Source organism: Vombatus ursinus, unplaced genomic scaffold (genome assembly GCF_900497805.2).
Source record: "Vombatus ursinus unplaced genomic scaffold, bare-nosed wombat genome assembly UNPS02014801.1, whole genome shotgun sequence".
Taxonomy (NCBI): domain Eukaryota; kingdom Metazoa; phylum Chordata; class Mammalia; order Diprotodontia; family Vombatidae; genus Vombatus; species Vombatus ursinus.
The window spans coordinates 15589157-15612987 of NW_020954579.1; the positions used below are offsets into that span (position 1 = coordinate 15589157).

General features: G+C 39.8%; 1 protein-coding gene across 1 annotated transcript; it reads left to right on the plus strand.

Annotated features, from left to right (window-relative positions):
- The first annotated feature begins 1418 nt into the window (after positions 1-1418).
- Positions 1419-20051, plus strand: JPT1 (Jupiter microtubule associated homolog 1). The gene is made up of 5 exons (XM_027873153.1): positions 1419-1600; positions 8219-8361; positions 8661-8752; positions 10395-10413; positions 19059-20051. Exons 1-5 carry the CDS (start codon positions 1545-1547, stop codon positions 19205-19207), a joined length of 459 nt encoding a protein of 152 aa, XP_027728954.1. The 5' UTR covers positions 1419-1544; the 3' UTR covers positions 19208-20051.
- Positions 20052-23831: the final 3780 nt, after the last annotated feature.

Genomic DNA, 23831 nt, shown 5'->3' on the forward strand with positions numbered 1-23831 from the left:
GCTTTAAAAGCCAAACAGAAGAGTTTATATTTTATCCTAGTAACAAGAGGAAACCACCAGAGTTTATTGCGTCACAGGACTGATATGGCTCTGACCTATGCTTTAGACACATCACTTTGGCAGCTGTAAAGGATAGATTGGAATGGAGAGAAACTGGAGGCAGGGAGATTGGTTAGAAGGCTATTAAAGTAGTTGAGGTGATAAGTGAAGTCAGCCTGAAGTAGGGTGATGACTGTTTGAGTGGAGAGAAGGGAATATAAAGGAGAGATATTACAGATGTAGAAATGACAAGATTTGATGGAGTAGATATGGGGGTTGAGTGAGAGTGAGGAGTGAAGATGACCCAGAGGTTGAGAACCTAGGTGACTAGGAGGATGGTAGTTCCTTTGACAATAATAGAGAAGTTGGGAAGAAGGGTGAGTTTGGGAATAAAGATGAATTCTGTTTTAGACATATTGAGTTTGACTTGACTATATCCAGTTTCCAATGTCCAACAGGTAGTTGGTGATGTATCTGGAGCTCAGGAGAAAGCCTGGGGCTCAATATATGGATCTGGGAATCATTTGCATAGCTAATTGAACCCATAGCAGTTGATGGAATCACCCAGTGAGATTATATGTAGAGAAAAGAGGAAATGGCCTAAGATAGAGCATAGGGAGACACCCAAAATGAATGGGAGAGGCATAGATGAAAGTCCAGCTAGAAGACTAAGAAGAAGGGAGTAGTCAGACAGGTAGGAGGAGTTCTAAGATGCAGAAAGGAAAAAATGTACAGGAGGAAAAAGTGATCAATATTGTTAAATGCTGGAGAGTTGAGAAGGATGGATGAGAATTGAGAAAAGACGTATTTGAGTTGACAATTATAAGATAAAGGGTATCCCCCAAGTGCCTAGCACAGTCCTTACACACAGTAGGCGCTTAATAACTGTGTTGAATTCGCTGAACCTAGAGAATATTAAAAAACAACAACCACAACAACACCTTAAGAAAGGCATAAAGCTGCTCAATTTCTAGAGGCGAAATTGTTGAAATAAGAACGAGGCCTTTTTTTTTTCTTTTCTTTCTTTCTCTCCCCCCCCTCCCCCCCATGAGAAAGCTAGCAGTTTTCTTTATTCTACTCCCTTATAATTGACAGGGAGTTTAACTTATAGTTAGTACGGGCAGGGGCTCTGCTTTGTCCAATCATCTCCACAGATTTCGGGGAGGGGGCGGGCGCTGCAGCACCACTCTTCGCTGGCGAAGGGGGCGGGCCTCCGTGGCTTTTTGCACAGCGGCATTGTGGCTGCCTGGCAGTCCATCGAACCAATGGAAACAAAAGAGCCGGTTTGAATGGCCCAATACCGGGTGGGGAAGAGGCGGGGTCTCGGCCCCGTATAAAATGGGAGGCCAGGGGCGGAGTGGGGTAGAGGGTGATTTTTTTTTTCTCTGTGTGTGTGTGTGTGTGTGTCCGTGAGTGTGTTCAGTTGGACCTTGTCCGAGAGCCGCGCTGCTCTCCGTCCGTTTGCCCGTCCGTGCACCCCGCCACGGTCCGGCTCCGGCTTCGCCATGACCACCACCACCACCTTCAAGGGCGTCGACCCCAATGGCAGGAATAGCTCCCGGTAAGCGGAGGAGGAAGAGGAAGAGGAGGAGGATCCTCGGTCTGGGGGAGTGGAGGGGGCGGAGGCCCGAGGCTCTGACCCTCGATCCCCCGAGTCCGGCCGCTCGGCTCTGCTGGAGGGCGTGGGTGGAGCGGTGGCGTGCGTCGCGTGGCCGCCGACTCTGGCAGTTGGCCGGGGTACCGTCCCCCCTGCTTCTCGGGGCCGCCCGAGTGTCCCCTCCCCGGGGATGGAGAAAGGGGGAGCGAGCGCAGGCTCCTTTGTGTGAGGGGCAGAGCCGGCGCCGGCCGCTCCACCCAGCTCACCTGTCGAGACGTGGACGCCGGGGCTCGTGGTCCCCACCCCCTGCCCCAGCCGGGGCCGGCCTGGGCTTTGTAAATGGGGGCGGTGGCTTTCTTGGGGAGGCGGTGGGGGGGATGCTTGAGACTCCCCCTCCCCCCAGCCACACATGCACACACACACTCAAGTTCAGCCCGGCTCCCAACCTGGGGTACCTGTCTGTCATGGTCTGCCAATAGCCCGGACTTGTGCCTCATCCCGTGCCCCTCTCCCCCCACCTCCAATGGCGAGCTTGGGCCCCCTGCATCCATCCCCTCCTCCTCCCCCCTGCGGGGAAGGGTGTTCTAGTGTCTGGGTGTAACCCACTCTCTCCTCGCAGGACTGGATTGAAGAGGCTGGAGAAAGTAAGTAACCTTCCCTGTGACAAAGGGAGGCTTTCCACCCCACCCACTCCCTCCCCTGTCCAAGCCCACCTGAGAACCAGGGGGCCCAGAGATCCTCTCTGTGGTCCCCCCTTTTGGACGTCACCCTTTTATTCCTTCCCCTCGCTGCTTTTCCCCCTTAACATTTCTCCGGGGACTTTATCCTCCCGTTCCCCCGTTGCAGTAGCTTCCTGCACTTGGGTGGGGCTGGAGGCACATCCATTGTCTCTTGTGAGGCTTCTCCACCTGGGAAGAAGCTCCTCTGCCGGCTGGGAGGCAGAGTTATCCACTCTTATTTAACTCAACCTGGTGCTTTTGAGGGAAGTGGAGGTTTATGGTGTCCTGGCTGAAACCCTTTAGGCCCTTAACTTCCTGGAAAGGTTGGCTGGATGCTGGCTTTCTTTAAGGTGTCTACATTGTTTGCGCTAATCGGGTACTGTGGCTTTAAATGTATTCCAGCCAGCTTGAAAGGAGCATGCTCCTCCTGGGTTGGAGGAGGCTTGGATTCCACTTTGCTTTAATGTGTCTCCAATTCTCCCGTTGATCACACCACCACTACTGTCTTGGCAAGTGGCTGGTATTGGGGTCCTAGGGAAATGTTACATAGGGAGCCATTTTGTGGGGCAAAGGAAGCAGAGGCATGACAACGGGGAGATGGGAGAAGGTTTAGAGTACTTGAACAAAAAAGCAAGCTGAGACACTGGAGTCTTCAGTCTTTTCAGAGAGCATCTGGAAATCACGTCGTTAGTATCACTTTTGAATTCACCTGAAATGTTTATTCTACAGTATAAATCAGATATCAAATTGCTAGTCTTCTCAATGGGTGGAGAGGTGGAGGGAGGGGAAGAATTTGGCACTCAATTTTAAAAAAATATTAAAAATAAATATAAAATCAGGATGGACAAGGGTTTTTTTTGGGGGGGGGTTGTTTTTAAGCAACTAATGCCAGTGGTTTTTTGGGGAAAGGTGAGCAACATTTATTAGGTGAAACTAAGAAAGTACTTGCTTGCTGCTTGCCTTGTCTTCTTTGAGCTGGAATGTAATTAAATACAAATTAACTTTTTGAAAGGGTAGTTTTAGGAAGGAAACCAAGCCTTGGCTTTATATTTCCTTGGAAATGTCTCCTGCTATTTCATCAACTTTCAGGCTTAGCTGCCTGAAATGGTTAGAATGAGATTGCAAAATTTGGAATTTTCAGGTCACCTTTTGGAATTGATGATAGAGTACATATATCACACAGAGGCTCATAAATACTTTTATTTTTCTTTGCAAAACACTTAAGATGCTGAGTTTTATTGAAAGTTTTTATTGTCTAATTAGCATTAATTTACCATGGAGATTATGACTTCCATAATTCATCATGGTCTTGTATTATTGTGCTTCACTTTCACTGTCTTCATTCAGTTTTCTGTATTTCCAGAACTTCCTTGTCTTATCTTTGCCAGATTTGCACAACATCAAGGGTTCTTAACCTGGGGCCTGGGAAGTTTTTTTTTTTTAAATAACTTTCAATATAATTTATTTACTTTGTAATCTTATGTATTTTATATATTTACATTATTCTGAGAAGGGATCTATAAGGCTTTACCAGGTGCCAAAAGGGAGGGGTCCTTGACACACAAAATTTGAAGAACCCTGGCTCTACATAATTGTTTGGTTTGAGGTTTTTTTCCTCCCTCCCCTTGGTAGAAGTAAACTGATTATGAATTTTAAAGAGATAAGGTTGAAGAGTTTTTCCTCAGAAAAGGCATTCTACTGCAGATAAATGGGCATAGTATTAATACTTCCTTAAATGTTTGATCCAGAATTAGTCATATCCAAGGAGAGAATATACTCTACATTTTAAGCAGAAGTTATTTGATTTTTAAATCTTCTGAACCTTTGTTGAGGGACTTTTCCTACTTAATGCTGTAAATGTCATCAACAACAGCTTACTCTGTTGTGGGAGGCTACGTTGTTGGCAGTTGTAAAAGGAACACAGACTTTTAGGGTGGGACAAAGCTTTTGGTTTTTTTTTAAACTGTTGCTAGACTTAAAAAAAAAAAGACAGTAAAACTCCTCAATGTCTCAATTCTGAATACATTTATCTACAAATAGTTTACTGTGCCTTCCTTCTTAATTAAAAGAAGCTTTCCAAGCCTGAGAATGAAGGGAAGGTGGACTGAGGCTAATTGAGGAGAGTAATTCAAGTCATTTAGCTGATAACATCATAGATTTAGAGCTAGAAGAGATCTTAGAAGCTATTTAGTCCAACCTCATTTTGCATATGAGAAAACTGAGGCTGAGGTCCTTTTATTCCAAATCTAGTACCCTTCAATATATGGGTACAGATAGTAACTTAGCACTTAGTGCTTTTATGGCTTACAAAGCGCTTTCCTTAACTCTGTCCAAGTATTATCCCCATTTTATTAATGAGGAAACTGACTCCATTGTGGCTTGTCCATAGCTCACACAGTTGAGAGTATGGTGCATGTACAGTGGATAAAGTGCTGGACTTGGAGCCTGCTACAGTTAAGCTCAGATATCACAGCTGATAATGTTAAGCTGGAGGAATCCCTTTTATATTCAACAAGCATGTATGTCATGCCTTCTGTGTGTCCAGTATTGGAGATATAGAAAAAAATATGAAATAGTCCTGGCCTCAAAGAGCTTGGAGAATATATATCTATATCTACATGGAGATATAGAAATAGATATATACATACACATACACATGCATACATATAAAATAAATACAGGGTAATTTGTAGGGAGAAAGACACTAGGGATCAGAAGACGCATTCTGAAGATGGCAACTGGGGTGATTGAAGCTAAAGATTCTAAGAGGTAAAAGGAGAGGAAGGGAGTATATTCCAGGCATGGTGGGGGTGGGTACAGTCTGGGCCAGAGCTTAGATACAGAATAGGGAATGTTTTATGTGAAGAAACAGCAAGAAGGCCAGTTTGACTGGAAGGGGATGTTCGGGAAGGGCAACAATGTATTATGCCTGATAGAAGAGTTTGTATTTGACCCTGGAGGTAATAGGTAGCCACTGGAATTCATTGAGCTGGGAAGTGACATGATTAGGCTTGTGCTTTAGGAAAATTATTTTGGCAGTTTTATGAACATGGATTGGAAGGAGGAGAGTGTTGAGTCAGGGAGAGCAGTTAGGAGGTTACAGCAGCAGTCCAAATGAGAGGTCTGGAGTGCATAGGCAGACTAGTGATTTTGTGATTAGAACAGGACAGTTTCTGCCCCACAACAACAACAAAGAGACAGCAGGACTCTAGATGTTGAGGTAGAATTGACAAAACTTAACAAGTGGAGTATGTGGGGTGAGGTGGAGTTAGGGGTGTCAGGGTGGTGAACCTGAGTTACTGGAAGGAGGAGGATACCCTTGATAGAAATAGGGAAGTTTGCATGAGGCTTGGGGAGAAGGCAGAAGAGAAAAAGTTCTGTTTTGGACATGTTGGAAATGGGAAATGTCCAGTAGGTTGCTGGTGATGAAATAGAGTTCAGAGGTCTCTATATCTGGGAATTATCTGTGAGAGAAGATAATTAAACCCATGGGAGTTGGTGAGTAAACCAAAAGAGTATAGAGAGGGCCCAAGATAGAGCCTTGGGGTGTAATCAAATTGAAGATCACATATGGATAATGAAGCAGCAAAGGAGACTAAGAAGGGGGTGGTCAGGGAGAGGAGGAGAATTTGGAGAGCAGTGTCACAAAACCCAGAAAGGAGTTTCCAGGAGGAAACAGTGGTTAACAATGTCAAATATCGCAGAGAAGTCAAGGAGAATGAAGAAAAGTCCATCAGATTTCAGTTGAAGTAGGAGGCAGTAAGTGTAAATAGCTTTTTCTCTGTGAGTTTTACTTTGAAAGAGAGGAGGGAGATGGTTGGATCTAATGAGGGCTCAGAGGGCAGATTTGTTGGGACAAAGCTGTTGGGAAAGAACTAATAGGAAGAGATTGATAATCAGGAGGATTGTAGTGGGGAAACTGCTGGAGGGGATGTGATCAGGAATGTACTTGTTAAAGGGTTGATCTTGCCTCTTCAGAGATTGGAGTAAAGGATAGAAGAGGGAGTTTATAGTGATTGGCTGCTCTTGGTAAAGTATGAAGGAAGAGTCTTCTTTGTGAAGCTGGGAGTGGGGGGAAGGGTTGTGTTGGAAGGCTTGAGAAGAGCTATGGAATAGCTGCTAGTGTGGGTGGAGAAGGGGCAGCACTCCTGCGCCCTAGAAAATCAGTTAAAGGAGGAGTCAAAGGGCCTCCTAATTCGGGCCAAGGAATGAGCAGGATGTAACTGAAGAAAAGAGTTTTGGTCTGGAAGACTAGGACCTGGGGCCCAAACAGTTAAGGCTCTTCTTTCAGAAACCAAAATGGGGAACAAATACCTCTAGAGGGTAGGATAGGCTAGGCAAGGGTTCTTAAACTTTTTCCACTGGTGACCCCTTCAGCACTTCTTAAACTGGGGTCTCCACTCACAGTTTAAGAAGTACTGGACTAGAGCAGTGGATAATAAGGCAGCACCTGAAAGGAATTTAATGCTGTAAATCTGGACAGAACTAAGTAATAGGTGATCATATATGGAATTTATCTTAACAGTGCAGGATCTTGCATCCCCAAATTTCTTCTGTTTATATATTTGAATTGTGTGTTAGAGTGGGAGAAATGGGGGGAGGTTAGCTTCTTACCCATTAGTAATGATGACAATGAAGAGTTAATCTAAATCTTACCAATGAAGGGGACCATTTTGTTTACAACCTCTTACGACAGGTAAAAAGATTTAAGTTAAATTTTGTTAATTTAATCTTTACATTAGTCATTTGTGGAGGTGGGAAAAACCTTTCCCTTCTGCCCCACCCCCCAAAAAAGTAACATTAGGCCAAAACAATCTGATAGAGCAACTACATCTAACAATGTACTCAACATTCTGTCCTAGTAGTTAAGTCACTGCCTCTGTTGTTAAGGATAGGAAGTTGTTTATTTTGTTCCCAGGGACCTTCAGTGTTTTTAGTGATCAAGTCTTCATTTATGTTACTATAGACAATAACTTTCTTTTGGCTCTGTTTATTTCATTGCATTTGTTCACACTTTTTTCCATGTTTCACTGTTATTATTCCTTACTGCACAATAGAATTTTATTTCATTCACATGCCATTTTTTCCCTAGCCATTCCTCAGTTGATGGGCATACTTGATCTGTTTCCACTTTTTTACTACCACAAAATACTAAGCCTAAAATTTAAGATAATATATCTTTGCCAGGAAAACCAGATGGGGTCACAGAGTCGGACATGACTGAAATGACTGATCAGCAACAACAAAGAAACGGCAGGATTGTAGAAGGAATCCTGGATTCTAAGCATATTCACGAGACTTTGGAATGATTCTTAGTGTTTGAGCTGAATGTGTTTGCCTTGGTATCTAGTTGCTAATTTTCATGAGAAGTCATAGGCAAGATTAATGTTATGTGTAAGCTTCTTAGGTGATGGCTGAGATTGAAAATATATTGCCTTATTTTCTACCATAATTTGTGCTTTGATAACTGGTGGAAATTCATTGATATCATTTCCTCATTTGGTTTCTTGGAAAATAGTTATAGATGGACCACTTTGGAGACTAAAATCTATTCCACTCTAAAATCCATTCTTGTAAATTGAGAAACTGGTAGTACAGGCTTCTTTGCCAATGTACTCTACTATGGCTGAGTGGTTTTAGTTTTCTTTAGAAACTTTAGCGTTGGTTTACCAAGACTTCCAATAGAGCTTCCATTTGTGATATAATGTTAGTATTCAGAAGTGAGTTTGAACTGTGAGTTCACTTTTCCTTAGTGGTCCTGTCTGCATTTGTTCCTTGGAAAATTTTTTTAAACCCTTTTTTTATTTTTTAATAATTTTAAGACTGTTAGGCCCTTGATGAATCTTTGTTCCTTTATTCTTAGGGTGTTACGTCCTCCAGGTGGCGGGTCTAATTTTACTTTGGGCTTTGATGAGCCTACAGAACAACCAGTGAGAAAGAACAAAATGGCATCTAATATTTTTGGAACATCTGAAGAAAATCAACCGTCTTGGGCCAAGTCAGCAGGTATTCCTCACTTGCATGGACTCAGCTTACCGTTCAAAAGTGATATACTCCCCGAATAAACAGTCTCAGCTGTGTAGTGTTCGTGAGGAAAACATTAAACCTTAGTCCAATCAATAATAAAATAAGAAAGTTTAATTCTTTTTTAGTGAAGACACTGTCTGGAAATAGTTGCTGTCCTTTGAATGAATTGATAAGTTTTTCAAGACTGTCTTTTGTTAATCCTATAACTGTACTAGGTGGTGTGTTTTTCTTTTTAGTCATTACATTCTTGGATTCTAAGGCTTACTCTTTATTTTTAGGGGCTCAGTCAAGTAGGGATAATTCTGAACCGTCTGGACTCCAAAGAAGAAACTCTTCTGAAGCTGGTTCTGGGGATATTTTAGGTCCAAAGGTTAGTATGCCATATTGTGATGCAAAAAGAATGTTTTGAGATTTAAAAAAAAAGAGAGAGACCAATAGCCAACAGCTATACAATGCGTTAAGATTTATAAATTACTTTACAATATCTCACCCCCAACAGCTTCCTATGACACTACTTCTATGGAAGGGGAGTAGTCCACACAAGAAAATCAAGACCCTCGGGCTTACAGGCTGAGCTCTGAGTTTAACATGTACTCAAACTTCTCTCAAACCAAGAATTGCTTTTGTTCTCGTATTTATCTGTAGTGCTTTGGTGCCATAGACTGTTCAACTCACTCACTTTACAGATGAGGAAATTGAGGTCTAGAAAAGTTGTAACTTGACCAAAACCTCACACTAGAGTAACAAAATTGGAGCAAGAAATTAGGTTTCTAAGGTGCGTTCTTCAGATCTGGTGGCTACCATTTTACATGGAATTGGGGTAAAGCTAGTTTAATATTTTGGCATATTATTTCTAATTGTCTAGTTCAGGTTTACTAGACTTATATCAAAGATACAATGTAGGGGCAGCTAGGTGGCACAGTGGATAGAGGTCCAGCCTTGGAGTTAGGAGGACCTGAGTTCAAATATCAGACACTTGACACTTACTAGCTGGGTTACCCTGGGCAAGTCACTTAACACCCCCCCCCCCATTGCCTCACAAATAAATAAAAAACAATTTTTTTTAATTTAAAAAAAAGATACAATATGCATGTCTGTTCTAGCTAAACAGTGATGTACATGACAAGAAACACCTCAAAAAACTGAATCTCTATTCCTTTACTAAAAATTGTGAAAAGTGCTCAGATCATTGTTGAGGAAGTTGAATCTGGAGGGGCTTCTTCATTGGACTAGATCAATCAACAAGCATTTATTTAGATAACTTCTAAGGTCCCCTTCAATTCTAAATCTATGCTCCTGTAATTCTTGGGGGATTTGGAATTGATATCCTGGATTGGGATAAGTGGGTTTCACATTCTGATAAGAGTTCAAGGTTTAAAAAAACAAAATTGACCAACCCACAACTTACTGTGAGCCACAATGTTAACTTGATATTAAGATCGTTCATAGAATTATTTCTTTCACTTTCAGTTTGGTGCTGTTTATTGGCTAAAAGGTAGAAGTTATTTATTACACAGATGTACACAATCATAATGTCTCAGGCTGCAAAAATAAAAGAGAATTTTTAAGAAGGTAGAAGGGAGTATATATAACTCGGACCACCTCAGCCAAAGATTAGGACTGAGCAAGTTAAAAAAACTTTTGATATACCTAGATTTTTCTTTATTGTGCTTCATTTTTTCTCCTGTGTAAATATAAATTTGTTAGGAGACATTAAAGATAAAAGTCTTAAAATAGGAATTTCCTCTTGAGCTGATTTGTGGGATTTGTGATGCAGTTTTTAACAAGAACTAAAAGACCAATATCTTTAGCATTCTGGCTAGCTTTCTTTTATGCCAAAACTCAGTTGAATATTAGATCAAAAAGATTTTTGTAGCCACTGTCTCCATCAAGCAGCTTCCAAGCGAAACAGAACTTGTAAGCCTCTGGCTACTGGGTTCACATATTGTATCTGTGTTGTCAAGTGTTGGATACAAAATCTTATTTTTCCTTTCTTTTCTTTCACTTTGTAGGGAGAAGGTGATGTTCATGGTGAGTACTTCTAGTTTGTTTCTGCTCTATATATGGTGTTACAAGAAATATAAGGAGTATTGTTTTAGACCACGTTGTTCTGGAGAAGATGAGGGTGGTAGAATAAATGAATATGTTGGGCATGAAACTGGAACCTGCTGTAATTGATAAGGTGAGTTAAATGTATCAACAGTATTCTACAGAGAATGGAGAAGAAAAATACTAGGGACTGACTCAATCTATTTTATTAAGCACCCACTGTGGATCAGGAACTGTGCCGAGCTTTGAAAGTATTATACCTCGACATCTCATATCTTAATCAGCAATGAGATGATTACCTACCTTCTCTAGGTAAATTTTTGGCATTTGTGGTTTCAAACGGTAACAGTGGAAGCTTTTGTAAAAAAGACACAACAAACCCCACAAAAGCAAAAAAACAAAAAACCCAACAGCCTCCCTTCCCCGAAACCAAATCCACAAATCCTAAAATTGAGATTACCTTTGTCTTTGTCATGCTAAATGAGTGTGTTCCTATAGATAACTATAGGTATGTCTGGCTTCTCAAATTTGGTAAACAATTTTTTAAGGCATAGTGTGTATAGGACTTTTGTGATTATTCAGTAAGAGAGAATCTTACTTACCATTTCATGAATGCTGACCTTTTAGAGGTTGGGTTCTAAGTATATAAATTAAAAGCTAATTTGGGGGCAGCTAGGTGGCGCAGTGGATAGAGCACTGGCCCTGAAGTCAGGAGGACCTGAGTTCAAATTTGGCCTCAGACCAAACACTTGACACTTATTAGCTGTGTGACTCTGGGCAAGTCACTTAACCCCAGTTGAAAAAAAGAGAAAGCTAATTTGACAAATGTCAAATCTCTGGTTGTAATGAAAGGGATTCAAATATCAATCAGTATTGATAATTTTAAAAATAACTCATCTGTAAGAATGCAGCAGTCTCAGAGTCTGATCCATGCCTTCTCTTATTCTTGTCACTGCTATATATTTCTTACTTTGAGACTGAAACTTCTGGAGAACAAAATAATCATCCACTCAAGCATAGTTTCTTTAGTAAAGAATCAAGTCAGTTCTTTAAATTTGAGTACTATTTGAACTCCCTGAAACCATTCTTAGAAATCAGAGCTCAGTCATTTCCTTATTGGTCCAAATATTTGCATGTCTGATTTGAGGTGAAGAGACTGTCCTTTTGGTGACTGATTGTTTAGTGGTCTTGACTAAGTAAAAACAATAGACTGCTGTTCTTTTAATGGCATTTAAGTGCCTAGTTAATGCTGTATGTAGGCACTTAAATATTACTATAAACTAAAATTCTGCTGTGAGAATTCTCCAGTCCTCATTCAGGACCAATGTAGTGGTATCTCTTCTTTGGCTGCAGAAGGACAAGTACTTAATTAATAATGTAAAATCTAGCCTTTTAGGTATTATCTTTGAATGTAAAGAAATGGTAGAAAAACATTTCTGTTGCTTTAGATCAGAGTTATGTTTCTTTTGATAAGCCAGCTTACCCCTTGTATACAGTTTTGTGGTAGTTTTTGCTATAAAAACATGCCAGTATATGATACTTAGTATAATATTGTCCATGTGGGCCTTTGTTATAGATGAGGTTATTATAACTCTCTTTCTGGTGATTATAGTAACTAAACTTACCTACAAAGAATGCTAAATTGATCAATATTAACTGAAATCCCTGCTATGGTAGAAGTGTATCATAGGGAAGCTCTAATGGTAATATGATTTTTTGTATAAATTAAAATTATTTACATATTAAGACCCATTCAAGTAATACATTTCTCTTGGTTAGCATATTTTTGGCATAGTACTTTAAATTTTTAATACACTGGCTTAGCTAATCTGGTACCCTCCACCATCATCATAATCATAGTTGACATTTATATCACACTTAAGGTTTACAGAGTATGACTAACTTGTGATCCTTCTTAGCTACAGAGCATGGAATAATCTGTGATGGTATTTACTGAAAAGTGTTTTAGTTATGAAAGCCCTGTTAAATTCCTCACCAGTCCAGCTTTATTTTCCCCCTAGTTTGCTATTCTTCCCCCCCCCGCTCACCCCTTGTAGGTAAATTATATGTGGGACTACATGACAAGTTATTTTTTTTTCTCTATGCTCATATGGAATGAACTACCTAAACATACTGAACCTCTCTACCTACTAATATTTATATATTTTCCATTTACATTGAGATGCATGTTTAACATTGCCTGTGAAAATATCTCTTATGCCATCTGAACTCTGGGAGTCAAATTGTTAGTGCCATTTTCTTTTCAGAAATTTAATTATTATTCTTCCTATACTATCTTCCATCCTATGCCTTATTAAAAAAAAAAAATAGATAGTCTTGAAGAGATTTTGGTTGAACATGAAAAAAGTGACTCAATGTTTAAAGTAGTAGTCTCTATCCGTGGTCTCTTTAAGAGAATATATATTTGTCTCTCTTGAGTGATTTAGACACTTCTTTGGCCTCCAAACAGAACAGATGGTGAGTTTCTTCTAGGTCTAGGATTCAGTGGCCCTTATAATCTCCTCTCAACCCTTCTTTCTCCCACCCCTCCCCCAGACCTTTATATACACTTATTATTAGTGTGCTAGAGAAGAGAGGGTAAGTACAATTTCCAGTTGGATAAATAAACACTTAGATCCCAAGGACTGTTCCTTTATATATAAATCTTATGTGGGACATTGGTTCTATCTTTATAAAGACTATGTTCTTCTTTTGATATAAAACAGACATAAGACTGGGGGAAGAAATAAGTGATGCATTCCAAAACTGACCTAAGGAAGTGAAAGCTACCATTGTAGAGCTGTAGATTGATTCACTGTGCTTCAGATGTATTCATTAACTGCACAATCCAAACAAACAATGAAGTATTGAACATGAACCAATTAATTCAGACTTTCAGAAGTTCTTTACAGTGCTGAGTGGGTAAGCAGTGTCAGATCAACTTGGGCATAATGTCTTGAATTGATAAGCTGGCTTACCCTGAAATCATGACCCTTTAAAACATATACTAAATTCAGCACATAAATTCCAAAAGCTTTCTCATTTTGCTTTCCCTCTGAACTGTCTTCTGATAATTTGTAAAACATGCTTCCTCAATGCTCTTCTTTCTTTTTTGGTATTGCTATTCCTAGACCTACCCTCAAATAAAAAAAATTATCAGTTTCCCCGCTCTTGACACATACACTTTGTGTATGTTATCCACAGTCATACAAAACAGAGCCACATATTTGCCATGTCCAGAAATGTGTGCCTGCCTCATTCTTCACCTCTGGCCCTCTCAGGTTTCTCTGAATTTTTATGGTAAGAAATTTGTTCAGTTAATCCCTAATTGATGGGCACTCATTTTCTAGTTCTTTGCTATAAGAAATTAAGCTACGAATTTTCTTTATACTTGTGTCCTTTTTCCTTGCTCTCTTTGGGGTATATCACAGGATACGTAAACTTCAGCACCATTTTTGGGTATAGTTCCAAAATTGCTTTCTGGAATGGCTGAACCACTTCACAGCTTCACCAGCAGTGCAATCGCACCCCTATTTTCTCTCGACCCCTTCAACATTTGTCATGTTCCTTTTTTTTCGTCATCCTTGTCCATCTGATAGGGGTGAGGTGGAATCTTAGACTGGCAGAACTCAGATTTAAATCTTACACCTTTCAATAAAAATGGCTATATAACCTAGAGATAAAAGACTGCATCACAAATTAGAGAATGGAAGGAGATGCCTCTCATACCTATAAGAATATATACAATTATAAGAACAAGAGGCAGCTAGGTGGTGCAGTAGATAGAGCACCGGCCCAGGACTCAAGAAAAACTAAGTTCAAATCCGGCCTCAGACACATAACACTTACTAGCTGTGTGACCCTGGGCAAGTCACTTAACCCCCATTGCCCAACCAAAAAAAAAAAAGAATGAGACTCTTTGAGAGGATTCAAAGGAGAGAAAGTAGACAGTTTTGATTACTTAGAATTGAAAAGCCTTTACATAAACAAAAGCAATACAGATAGAAGGGAAAATTAACTTGGGAAAAAGAAAACTTGGTAGCACATTTCTCTGATAAAGGTCTGATATCCAAGATATATAAGGAAGTGATACAAATATATTAAGAACAAAAGCCATTCCCCAGTGGATAGATGGTCAAAAAGTGTAAACAGGCAGTTCTGAGAAGAAAAGCAAGCTATCAGCAACCACATAAAAATGCTTCAAGCCACAAATAAGTGAAATGCAAAGGGAAAGGATGGATGTGTAAAAATAATAGCAGTAATATTTGTTCTACCAAGACCTGGAAATCAAGTTGGTAATTCTCGCCCCCCCCCCATCAGCTGGGGAATAGCTGCATAAATTATGGTATATGAATGAAAAGACAGATTGAAGAGAAAATGTATACAATAACAACATTGTGAAGGAAAACAATTGTGAAAGACAGAAGGTTTCTGATCAGTGCAAAAACCAATCATGACCCCCAGAAGTCTGATGATTAGTCGTGTTTCCCACCTCTTGGCAGAGAGAGGTGGTAGATTAGAGGTGAAGAGTTAGATGTACATTTTGAGACAGGGCCAAAGTTTGAAATTGTAGTTTGTAACTGTTTATTTGCTGGAAGGGTGGGCTTTTTAGGGGGAGGGTGGGGGTGGAATAGAAAATTAGTGATAGTAATAGTAAGTCAGAACCATCAGTGAGACATTTAAAAAAAAAAACATAGAAAAGGGCCTACAATAGGAAACACAGCCAAGCAGGGCAGTGTTGGAACTACTCTATTAAATTTGAAATAGAATAGAAAAAAATTAACTTTTCATAGTGGGGACTTCATTTTCATAGGCAGTCCATTTTCCTTTATCCTTTTTATAAGTAAATGTTCATGTCTTATGTTGGTCAAGTTTATAATAAAATTGAATAAAGAATATAAAATGGGAAAAGCTGCATCTATATATAATTAGTGCAATAACAAGACATTGACTTACTGATTTTAACAAATGAAATGTATGTATTTTTGCTGTGGGCCTAGAACAGAGCAGCAGTGTTGGAAAGCTTCTAATGAAATTGTCACTTGACCTAGGTACTATGAGAATTTCATATTTGTTGGATTATTAACTACTTTATGGAGTATTCCCTGAATTCAGAATATTGAATATAAGTCATTGAGATTCTGTCATGTTTCTGGAAGTCATAGAATAGTTTTCATTTTGGGAAAGGCTTTTTTCCCTTTGGCTTTCTTGTATTTAAAAAATTTAAAACCAAGGTTGTAGAGAAGATTTTTGTAAACATTTAATTTCAGGGTTTGTTTAATTATTGAAAAACCTGAAATATTAATATGTGAAATTTCAGTTGAGTTGTCCCCTCTTATTAGAGGTTCTTTTTGTGGAATGGGATTTCAAGTGACTATCATTTTGCTTTTCTCATTCCAGGATTTTGAAACTCCTCTAAGTATTAATTACATGGAAATGCTATTTTATTTTATTTTTTTGGGGAGGCAATCAGGATTAAGTGACTTGCCAGGGTCACACAGCTAGTGTAAAGTGTCTCAGGCTGGATTTGAACTCAGGTCCTCCTGAATCCAGGGCCAATGCTTTATCCACTGTGCCACCTAGCTGCTCCAAAATGCTATTTTATTTTAAAAAAAATTTTTCCCAACTACATGTAAAAAGAATTTGTGAGGGCGGCTAGGTGGCACAGTGGATAGAGCACTGGCCCTGAAGTCAGGAGGACTTGAGTTCAAATCCAGCGTGAGACTAAACACTGGTGCAGCTAGGTGGCGCAATGGATAGAGCATGGCTCTGGAGTCAGGAGGACCTGAGTTCAAATCCGGATTCAGACATATAACACTCACTACCTGTGTGACCTTGGGTGAGTCACTTAACCCCAATTGCCCTTACCCCTCAAAAAAAAAATCAGGAAAAAAAAAAGGAAAACAATTTTTGTCATTTGTTTTTTAAAGTTTTTGAGTTCCAAATTCTCTCCTTCCCTCCCTACCCTCCCCCCTCATTGAGAAGGCAAGCAATATGATGTAGGTTATACGTGTGTGGCCAGGTAAAACATTTCCATATTAGTCATGTTATAAAAGAAAACAGATACTCCCCTTCCCCCAAAAAACAAACAAACAAACAAACAAACCAAGAAAAATGAAGTTTAAAAAAAGTATGCTTCCATCTTCATTCAGATTACATCAATTCTTTCTTTGGAGGTGAATAGCATTTTTCATCATAAGTCCTTTGGAATTGTCTTGGGTCTTTGTACTGCTGAGAATAGCTAAGTTAGGGGTGGGGAACCTGTGGTCTTGAGGCTACATGTGGCTCTCTGGGTCCTCAAGTGTGGCCCTTGACTGAATCCATACTTCACAGAACAAATCAATTTGGGTTCAGTCCAAAGGGCCAGACTTGAGGACCTAGAGGGCCACAGGTTCCCCCACAGTTATCTTACGATACTGCTGTTACTGTATACAAAGTTCTGGTGTTGCTCACTTCACTTTGTATCAGTTCATTTAAGTTTTCCAAGTTTTTCTGAAACCATCCTGCTCATCATTTCCTCTAACACAATAGTATTCCCTTACAATCTCATACTACAACTTGTTCAGCCATTCCCCAATTGATGGGCACCTCATCAGTTTCCAATTCTTTGCCATCACAAAAAGAGCTGCTATAAATATTTTTGTATGTATAGATCCTTTTCCTTCTTTTTTTTTTTTTGGATCACTTTGGAATACACACCTAGTAGTGGTATTACTAGGTGCACAGTTTTATAACCCTTTTGGCGTGGTTCCAGATTGTTCTCTAGAATGGCAGGTTCAGTTCACAACACTACCAAGAGTGCATTAGTGTCTCTATTTACCCACATGCCCTCCAACATTTGTCATATTCCTTTTCTGTCGTATTAGCCAATTTGATAGGTATGAGGTAGTACCTCAGAGTGGTTTTAATTTGCATTTTTCTCAATCAGTGATTTAGAGTGCTATTTATTTTATTTTATTTTATTTTATTTTATATTGGCTGGCAATGAGGTTCAGTGAGTTGCCCAGGGTCACAGAGCTAGTAAGTGTCAAGTGTCTGAGGCCAGATTTGAACTCAGGTCTTCCTGACTCCAGGGCCAGTGCTCTATCCACTCCACCAACTAGCTGCCCCTATTTTATTTTTTAATAGGAGTGTGTTTTAATGTCCAATTTCTTGAGTAGAGTTTGTAGGGAAAGCGCTTTCCCCCCCATTGATAAGACTGTGGAGGTAAGTTTTTATTAGGTACTCTTTCAAAGCAAAATTGTTAAGTAAATAAATACTCTTTTACCAGATAATTTAAATATAAACTAAATGTATACTTTTTACTATGAGTTTCCTGGCGAAATTAAAGCATTAATCCTGATCATAAATGACATAGTACTAAAAAAGCTTCTAACAGACTTGATAGAGTTTGGGAATCTTTTCTGTACCCTTTGGTGTGGGACAGGACTGCAGATCCTTCTGGTCCTGAAACTTACCAAGAATTGGGGTGACTTTAGAGAAAATACTCAGCTGCCCTGCTCCTGATTTACTATCTCCATAAAATGAGGACATGTGATGATTTCCTAAGGTCCTTAACAGCTCAGACTAGAAACCATTCTGTAACTACTTAACTTATTTCATTTGACTAAGTTTTATTGGACTTTTGTGTGCATGTTTTATAAAGGTATGTTTCTACTGAAGCAGAGAAAAACTTGTATTAATGAGTTTGCCTCCATATTTCATACCTTGCAGTGATGTGGTGCCTGTCCTTGAATTTTTGCAGGAAAATTTGTCCACAATTTTGGGAGGGACTTCACCCAGAAAGATATAATGAAGACGTCTTAGACCTATTTTATATCTTTAAGACTTTTTACTGTTTTCATGGTTGTCTTGATTTGTAGACATGAACTGAATTAACCTGTTTTTACTTTACAATTTGTTTTATGCAATAATGAGTTGCTATAGTTAACATCTTTCAAAGTCACTTATGGTGTGAAACTAAAGTATGTATGATTAAACAGTGAAATCAGCCTTTGTTGGAGTGAAAAATTAAAAAGCATGTTGTATAGTATAGTAACTTCTAACTCTTCTGAATTCATTTAGCTATTTTTAAAAAAGTAAAACTACCAACAAAGATCATCCCTTTATGCAGAAATGAGGGTTTGGGTTTTTTAAAGACCACTTTTCTCTATGTATAGTTCAATGCATTTCTACCATAGAAGATTGTTTCTTTAAGAACAGCTGCTAATTGGGAGTTAACTCTACCACCTATATAACTTTCTGATCTTAAGCAAATGTCTAAACTTGGAAAACATTGATTCCAAGGGACTTACATTGTAAAGTAGAAAGGCTAGTAGAAATGGGAGTGGAATTTGTATTGCCTAACATGGGGGAGGCCTTGAGGCCACATGTGGCCCTCTGGGTCCTCAAGTGTTGCTCTTTGACTGAATCCGAACTTCACAGCGCAAATCTCCTTGATAACAGGATGTGTTCTGTGAAGTTTGGATTCAGCCAAAGGTTCTTTGCTTGACGACCTGGAAGGTTCCCCATTCCTGGTCTAACACTTATGCATCCCAAGTGATATTTCTTCAGGGGGACAAAAAAAGGGAGGTCTGGGAAGTAGAAAAGGAAAGACTGTCTAATTAGATTTTTTTTTATCATGCTAGAAAATGCGGAAGCAGACTTCCACGCTGACCTGGGGCAGAATGAAGAGAAATCTGTGCCCGCCGCACCTGTTCCCAGCCCAGTTGCATCAGCACCAGCACCATCCAGAAGAAATCCACCTGGTGGCAAGTCCAGCTTAGTCCTTGGTTAGATATGACTTTTTTTTCCTCCCCTCCATGCTTGTGAACTGCACAACTTGAGCCTGACTGTACATCTCTTTAAATTTTCTTTCATTAAAAAAGCACTTTATGTACTACTGCCTTTTTTTTTTTTTTTTTTTGAAAGAACAAGTAATCCCCCATTTGTCCAGGTCTGCGGGCCATGGCATGAGTGTTCTCTATAGTAGATTGCTGAGGGAACACTTTATGAAGCTTAGTGATGTGTTTTCAAGAACTAAAAACTCAGTTCTAAATGTGTTAGAGTTTTTTGTACCTAGGTGGTTTTTTAAACTCCGTTTTTGATCAATTGAGGCTCAGTAAACCCATGTAAACAGTCTGAAGGTACAGTTCTTCTCAGGCCCCCGAAACACAAAGTTGACTTGATCCTAGGCTGTCTCTTTGGTTTCAATCTAATTTATCCTGTAAATGTCCTTTGCTACAAGCATTCACACTTTACTGTGCCATACAAACCTATAAAGAACCCTGGGCCTCATATGCCTTGCTGACTGGAAAACAGAAACTGTCTTTAGATTTTGAACATAGGAATTACACTAGGTGTAAAATTGATGTCTGACAAGCTGAGCCTAAGACAGGGGAAGGAGTTGAGTGTCCAATTGAATTTAACTGGATTCAGAAACAGTAGAGAAAGGGGAGTGAATCATACAGAAAGGAGTATTCATCAAGGAATACCTGCAGGGGTATTTTCCTACAAAATGACTCAGTGCTGTGTGCATGATCATGCTGGTGCTTGACCATGAAGTGAAAGTCTCATCTTTAAAATGTGTTGTAATTTCATTAATCTGGGCTGTTTAAAGTAAACAACAGAGAAGTTTTGAAGTGTTGTGTCCTGTGTTTGTTTTTTTTGGTGGGGGGAGGAGAGGTAGATTTTTACTCTTCTGTATGTTTTGGTTTTTTTCCTTGAACCTATGAATTGTTCATTTCTTCACTTATTTTTACAATTTATACTTGGGTTTGCCCCCTTGGTTTTAACTTTTTTAAGCTCAAGAAATGGCAGAATTAACCAGCAAAACTGAGTATAATCCTTTAGGGGAAAAAATGGTCATTCAGTGAAACAGGACTTTCAAGCATTCTTGATTAAACAACCAGAGCTGAATAGAAAATTTGACTTTCAAATACAAGACTCGAATGGAACTTGAAGAGGTTAACAGGAAAGAAAAATCATAAGAGACTTATTAAGGTTGAACTGTTTACATTCTTGCATGGAAAGATGATATTTATAACTCATGAGACCTTTGTCAGTATTAGGGTAGTTGGAGGGTAAAAATTATATGTGTGTGTATATATATGACAGATAAATAAATAGTGGGCACAGGGTGAGTTGAAGATGACGGGGTGATATCTGGAGAATAGAATTAAGAGGTGAGAGGATTATACTGGGAGAAGGAGAAAGGGAGAGGCAGAATGGGGTAAATTATCTCACATAAAACAGACAAGAAAAGGCTTTTACAGTGGAGGGGAAATGGGGGAAGTTGAGAGGGAATGAGTGAATCTTATTCTCATAGGATTTGGCTTAAGGAGGGAATAACATACACACTCAATTGGATATGGAAATCTATTTTACCCTACAAGAAAATAGGGGGAGAAGGGGACAAGAGAGCAGGGGGATAGAGGGAAGGGCAGATTGGGGGAGGGGTAATCAGAAGCAAACACTTCTAAGGAGGGACAGGGTCAAGAGAGAAGAGAATAAATGGGGGGGCAGGATAGGATGACGGGAAATATACTTAGTTTTTCACAACATGACTACTATGGAAGTGTTTTGCATGACTACACATGTATAACCTGTGTCGAGTTCCTTGCCTTCTCAATGAAGGTGGGTGGGAAGGGAGAAAATTTGTAACCCAAAGTTTTAAAAATAAATGTAAAAAAAAAAAATTGTTTTCATATGCAACTGGGAAATAAGAAATACAGGCAATGGGGTATAGAAATCTATCCTGCCCTAGAGGAAAATAGAAGGGGAAGGGGATAAGAGATGGGGGGCAGGGGGGAATAGAAGGGAGGGCAGATTAGGGGAAGGGTATTCAGAATGCATGCCATCTTGGGGTGGAGGGAGGGTAAGATGGGGGTGAAAATTTGGAACTCAAAATCTTGTAGAAGTGAATGTTGAAAAGACTAAAAATAAATCAATTAATAAAAAAAAAAAACAGGAACAGAAAAAAAAAAGGCTGAGTTAAAAAAACATTTGCTTTCTCCAGAAATGAGACAGTGGAATAGTATGGATAACACTTGGCTAGTGGAATCCAATGGCATCAAATGCTTCCTACTTGAAACATTTTTACCAGACTTGCTGGACAAACATTCTCTTGATATCAGTGTGCCATATTGATGACTGTATCTGAAGGTCAGAAAGTAGAGAAACAAAAGGATTGAGCCATTCAAAGACTGGATCTCATTGACCACTGAATGATGGAAGGTGACCAGAATTAAGGTCTAATAAAGTGCTGTCTATAGTTTAGAAACTGGCTGGTCTTAATTTGGTCCACAAAACTAACATTAAGAAAGAAAGCTTGTGGTGGGGCAGCAGTGGATAGAGCTCTGGCTCTGACCTTGGGAGTCAGGAGGACTCGAGTTCAAATCTGGCCTCAGACGCGTCACACTTACTAGCTGTGTGACCCTGGGCATGTCACTTAACCCTGATTGCCTCAAAAAAACCCAACATTTGGTTTAAAGAAAGAAAGCTTGAGACAGAGAAGAGAAGAGGGAGACTGAAGACTACATTATTAGCATTAGGTAGATTACGTTTTGAAGTGGATAGAGTGCCAGACCTGGAGTCAGGAAAATCTGAGTTCAAATCCAGCTTCAGACACTAGCTATGTGATGTTGGCCAAATCATATAACCCTTTTTGCCTCAGTTTCCTCATCTGTAAATTGAGCTGGAGAAGGAAATGATTTATCACTCCACTGTCTTTGCCAGGAAAACCCCAAATGGGGTCACGAAGAGTTGGACACAGCAGAACAACTAGACAACGAATAACCACTGTTGTAAGTTTTTATATGGCTTGGAGGCAGCCAGATAAGCCACCCAGATTTTATTTTAGCACAAGAACTATCTTCAGGAGTTTAGGACCTATGCTTTATTCTTGGCTCTAGGGTTCTTGCCTTGCCTGAGGAATGCTTATTTGGAAGAATGTCTCATCAAGTACTGCTGACCACATTTCCTTTCTTGCAACCACTGTGAAACATTTTATTTGCTAAACAGTGTGAAACTAGAATTTTCTCCTTCTTTTGTATCCACCTTTATAACCAAATCAGGCTGTCACACTCATTGGCTTACATTTTAAGAAACTGATTATAGATTATTTTTTTTTTTTGCTTTTTAGTGAGACAGTCGGGGTTAAGTGACTTGCTCAGGGTCACACAGCCAATGTCAAGTGTTTGAGAGCAGATTTGAACTCAGGTCCTCCTGATTCTAAGGCCAGAGCTCTATCCACTGTGCCACCTAGCTGCCCCAAGATTCATTTTTAAGCATGTAAAAGGACTTTGCCGAAAAAAGTTGCACCAAGGGTCCCCCTCCCCACCCCTATCCACCCATATGCTAAAGGAAAGGCAGATTTCCATGGAGACTTAAAGAGCATTACAGTCAGGTTACCTTTGGCCCCTGCCTCTTACTTAGGAGCACAGATATAGAGCTGGAGAGAGACCAGCTAGTCCAGTCCCTCATTTTTTAAAAACTTCAAATTTATTTTCAGTTCAATCAAGTAATATTTATTAACTAGCAACTATGTTCGAGGCACTGTACTAAGTGCAGGGGGTACAAAAGATGGCAAGACAGTACCTGCCCTCAAGGAGTTTACAATCTACTGGGGGAGACAATAAGCAAACATAGTTAAAAAGCATGCTATATATAGGAGGAATAGGAAATAATTAACAGAGGAAAGGCACTAGAATTAAGAAAGGTTGCAGAAGGCTTCCTGTAGAAGATGGGGATTTTATTTGGGATTTAAAGGAAGCCGAGGAGGTCAGTAATTGGAGGAGAGAGCATTCCAGGAATGGAGGAGAATCAGAGAAAATGCCCAGAGGTGAGAGGCCAGCGTCACTGCGTTGGAGAGTTCTGAATTCTCTCCCACCCCCACTCATTGAGAAGGCAAGAAAAACAAAACGCATTATATATATGCATAATCATGTAAAACATTTCCCACATTAGTCATGTTCCCCCTCCCCCCCCAAAATAAAAAGGACAAAATATATTTCATTTTGCACTCGAGTCCATCCACTCCCAGTCTGAAGGTTGACATCATTAGCCCTTTGGAATGGTGGTTGGTCATTATTTTACAGACGAGGAAACAGGTCCAGAGGCTGTCGGACATGGGGTCCTCACCCCCTACCCTCTCCTGGGTTCTTATCACTGTACCATGACATCGTTAAGGAAGACACGATTTTCTTAATGCCCTGCTTACTGAAAAAGGCAGGTGGCTTTTCCAACATGGGCCTGGTGCAGTGTGTGAGGCATGTAGGGGGCTGGACAGGGATCCTGGACCTTTTTATTGTTGCCTTGTGTCCAACTCTTCATGACTCCATTTGAGATTTTTTTGGAAGAGGTACTGGAGCGCTTTGCCATTTCCTTCCCCAACTCGTTTTACAGATGAGGAAACCGAAGCA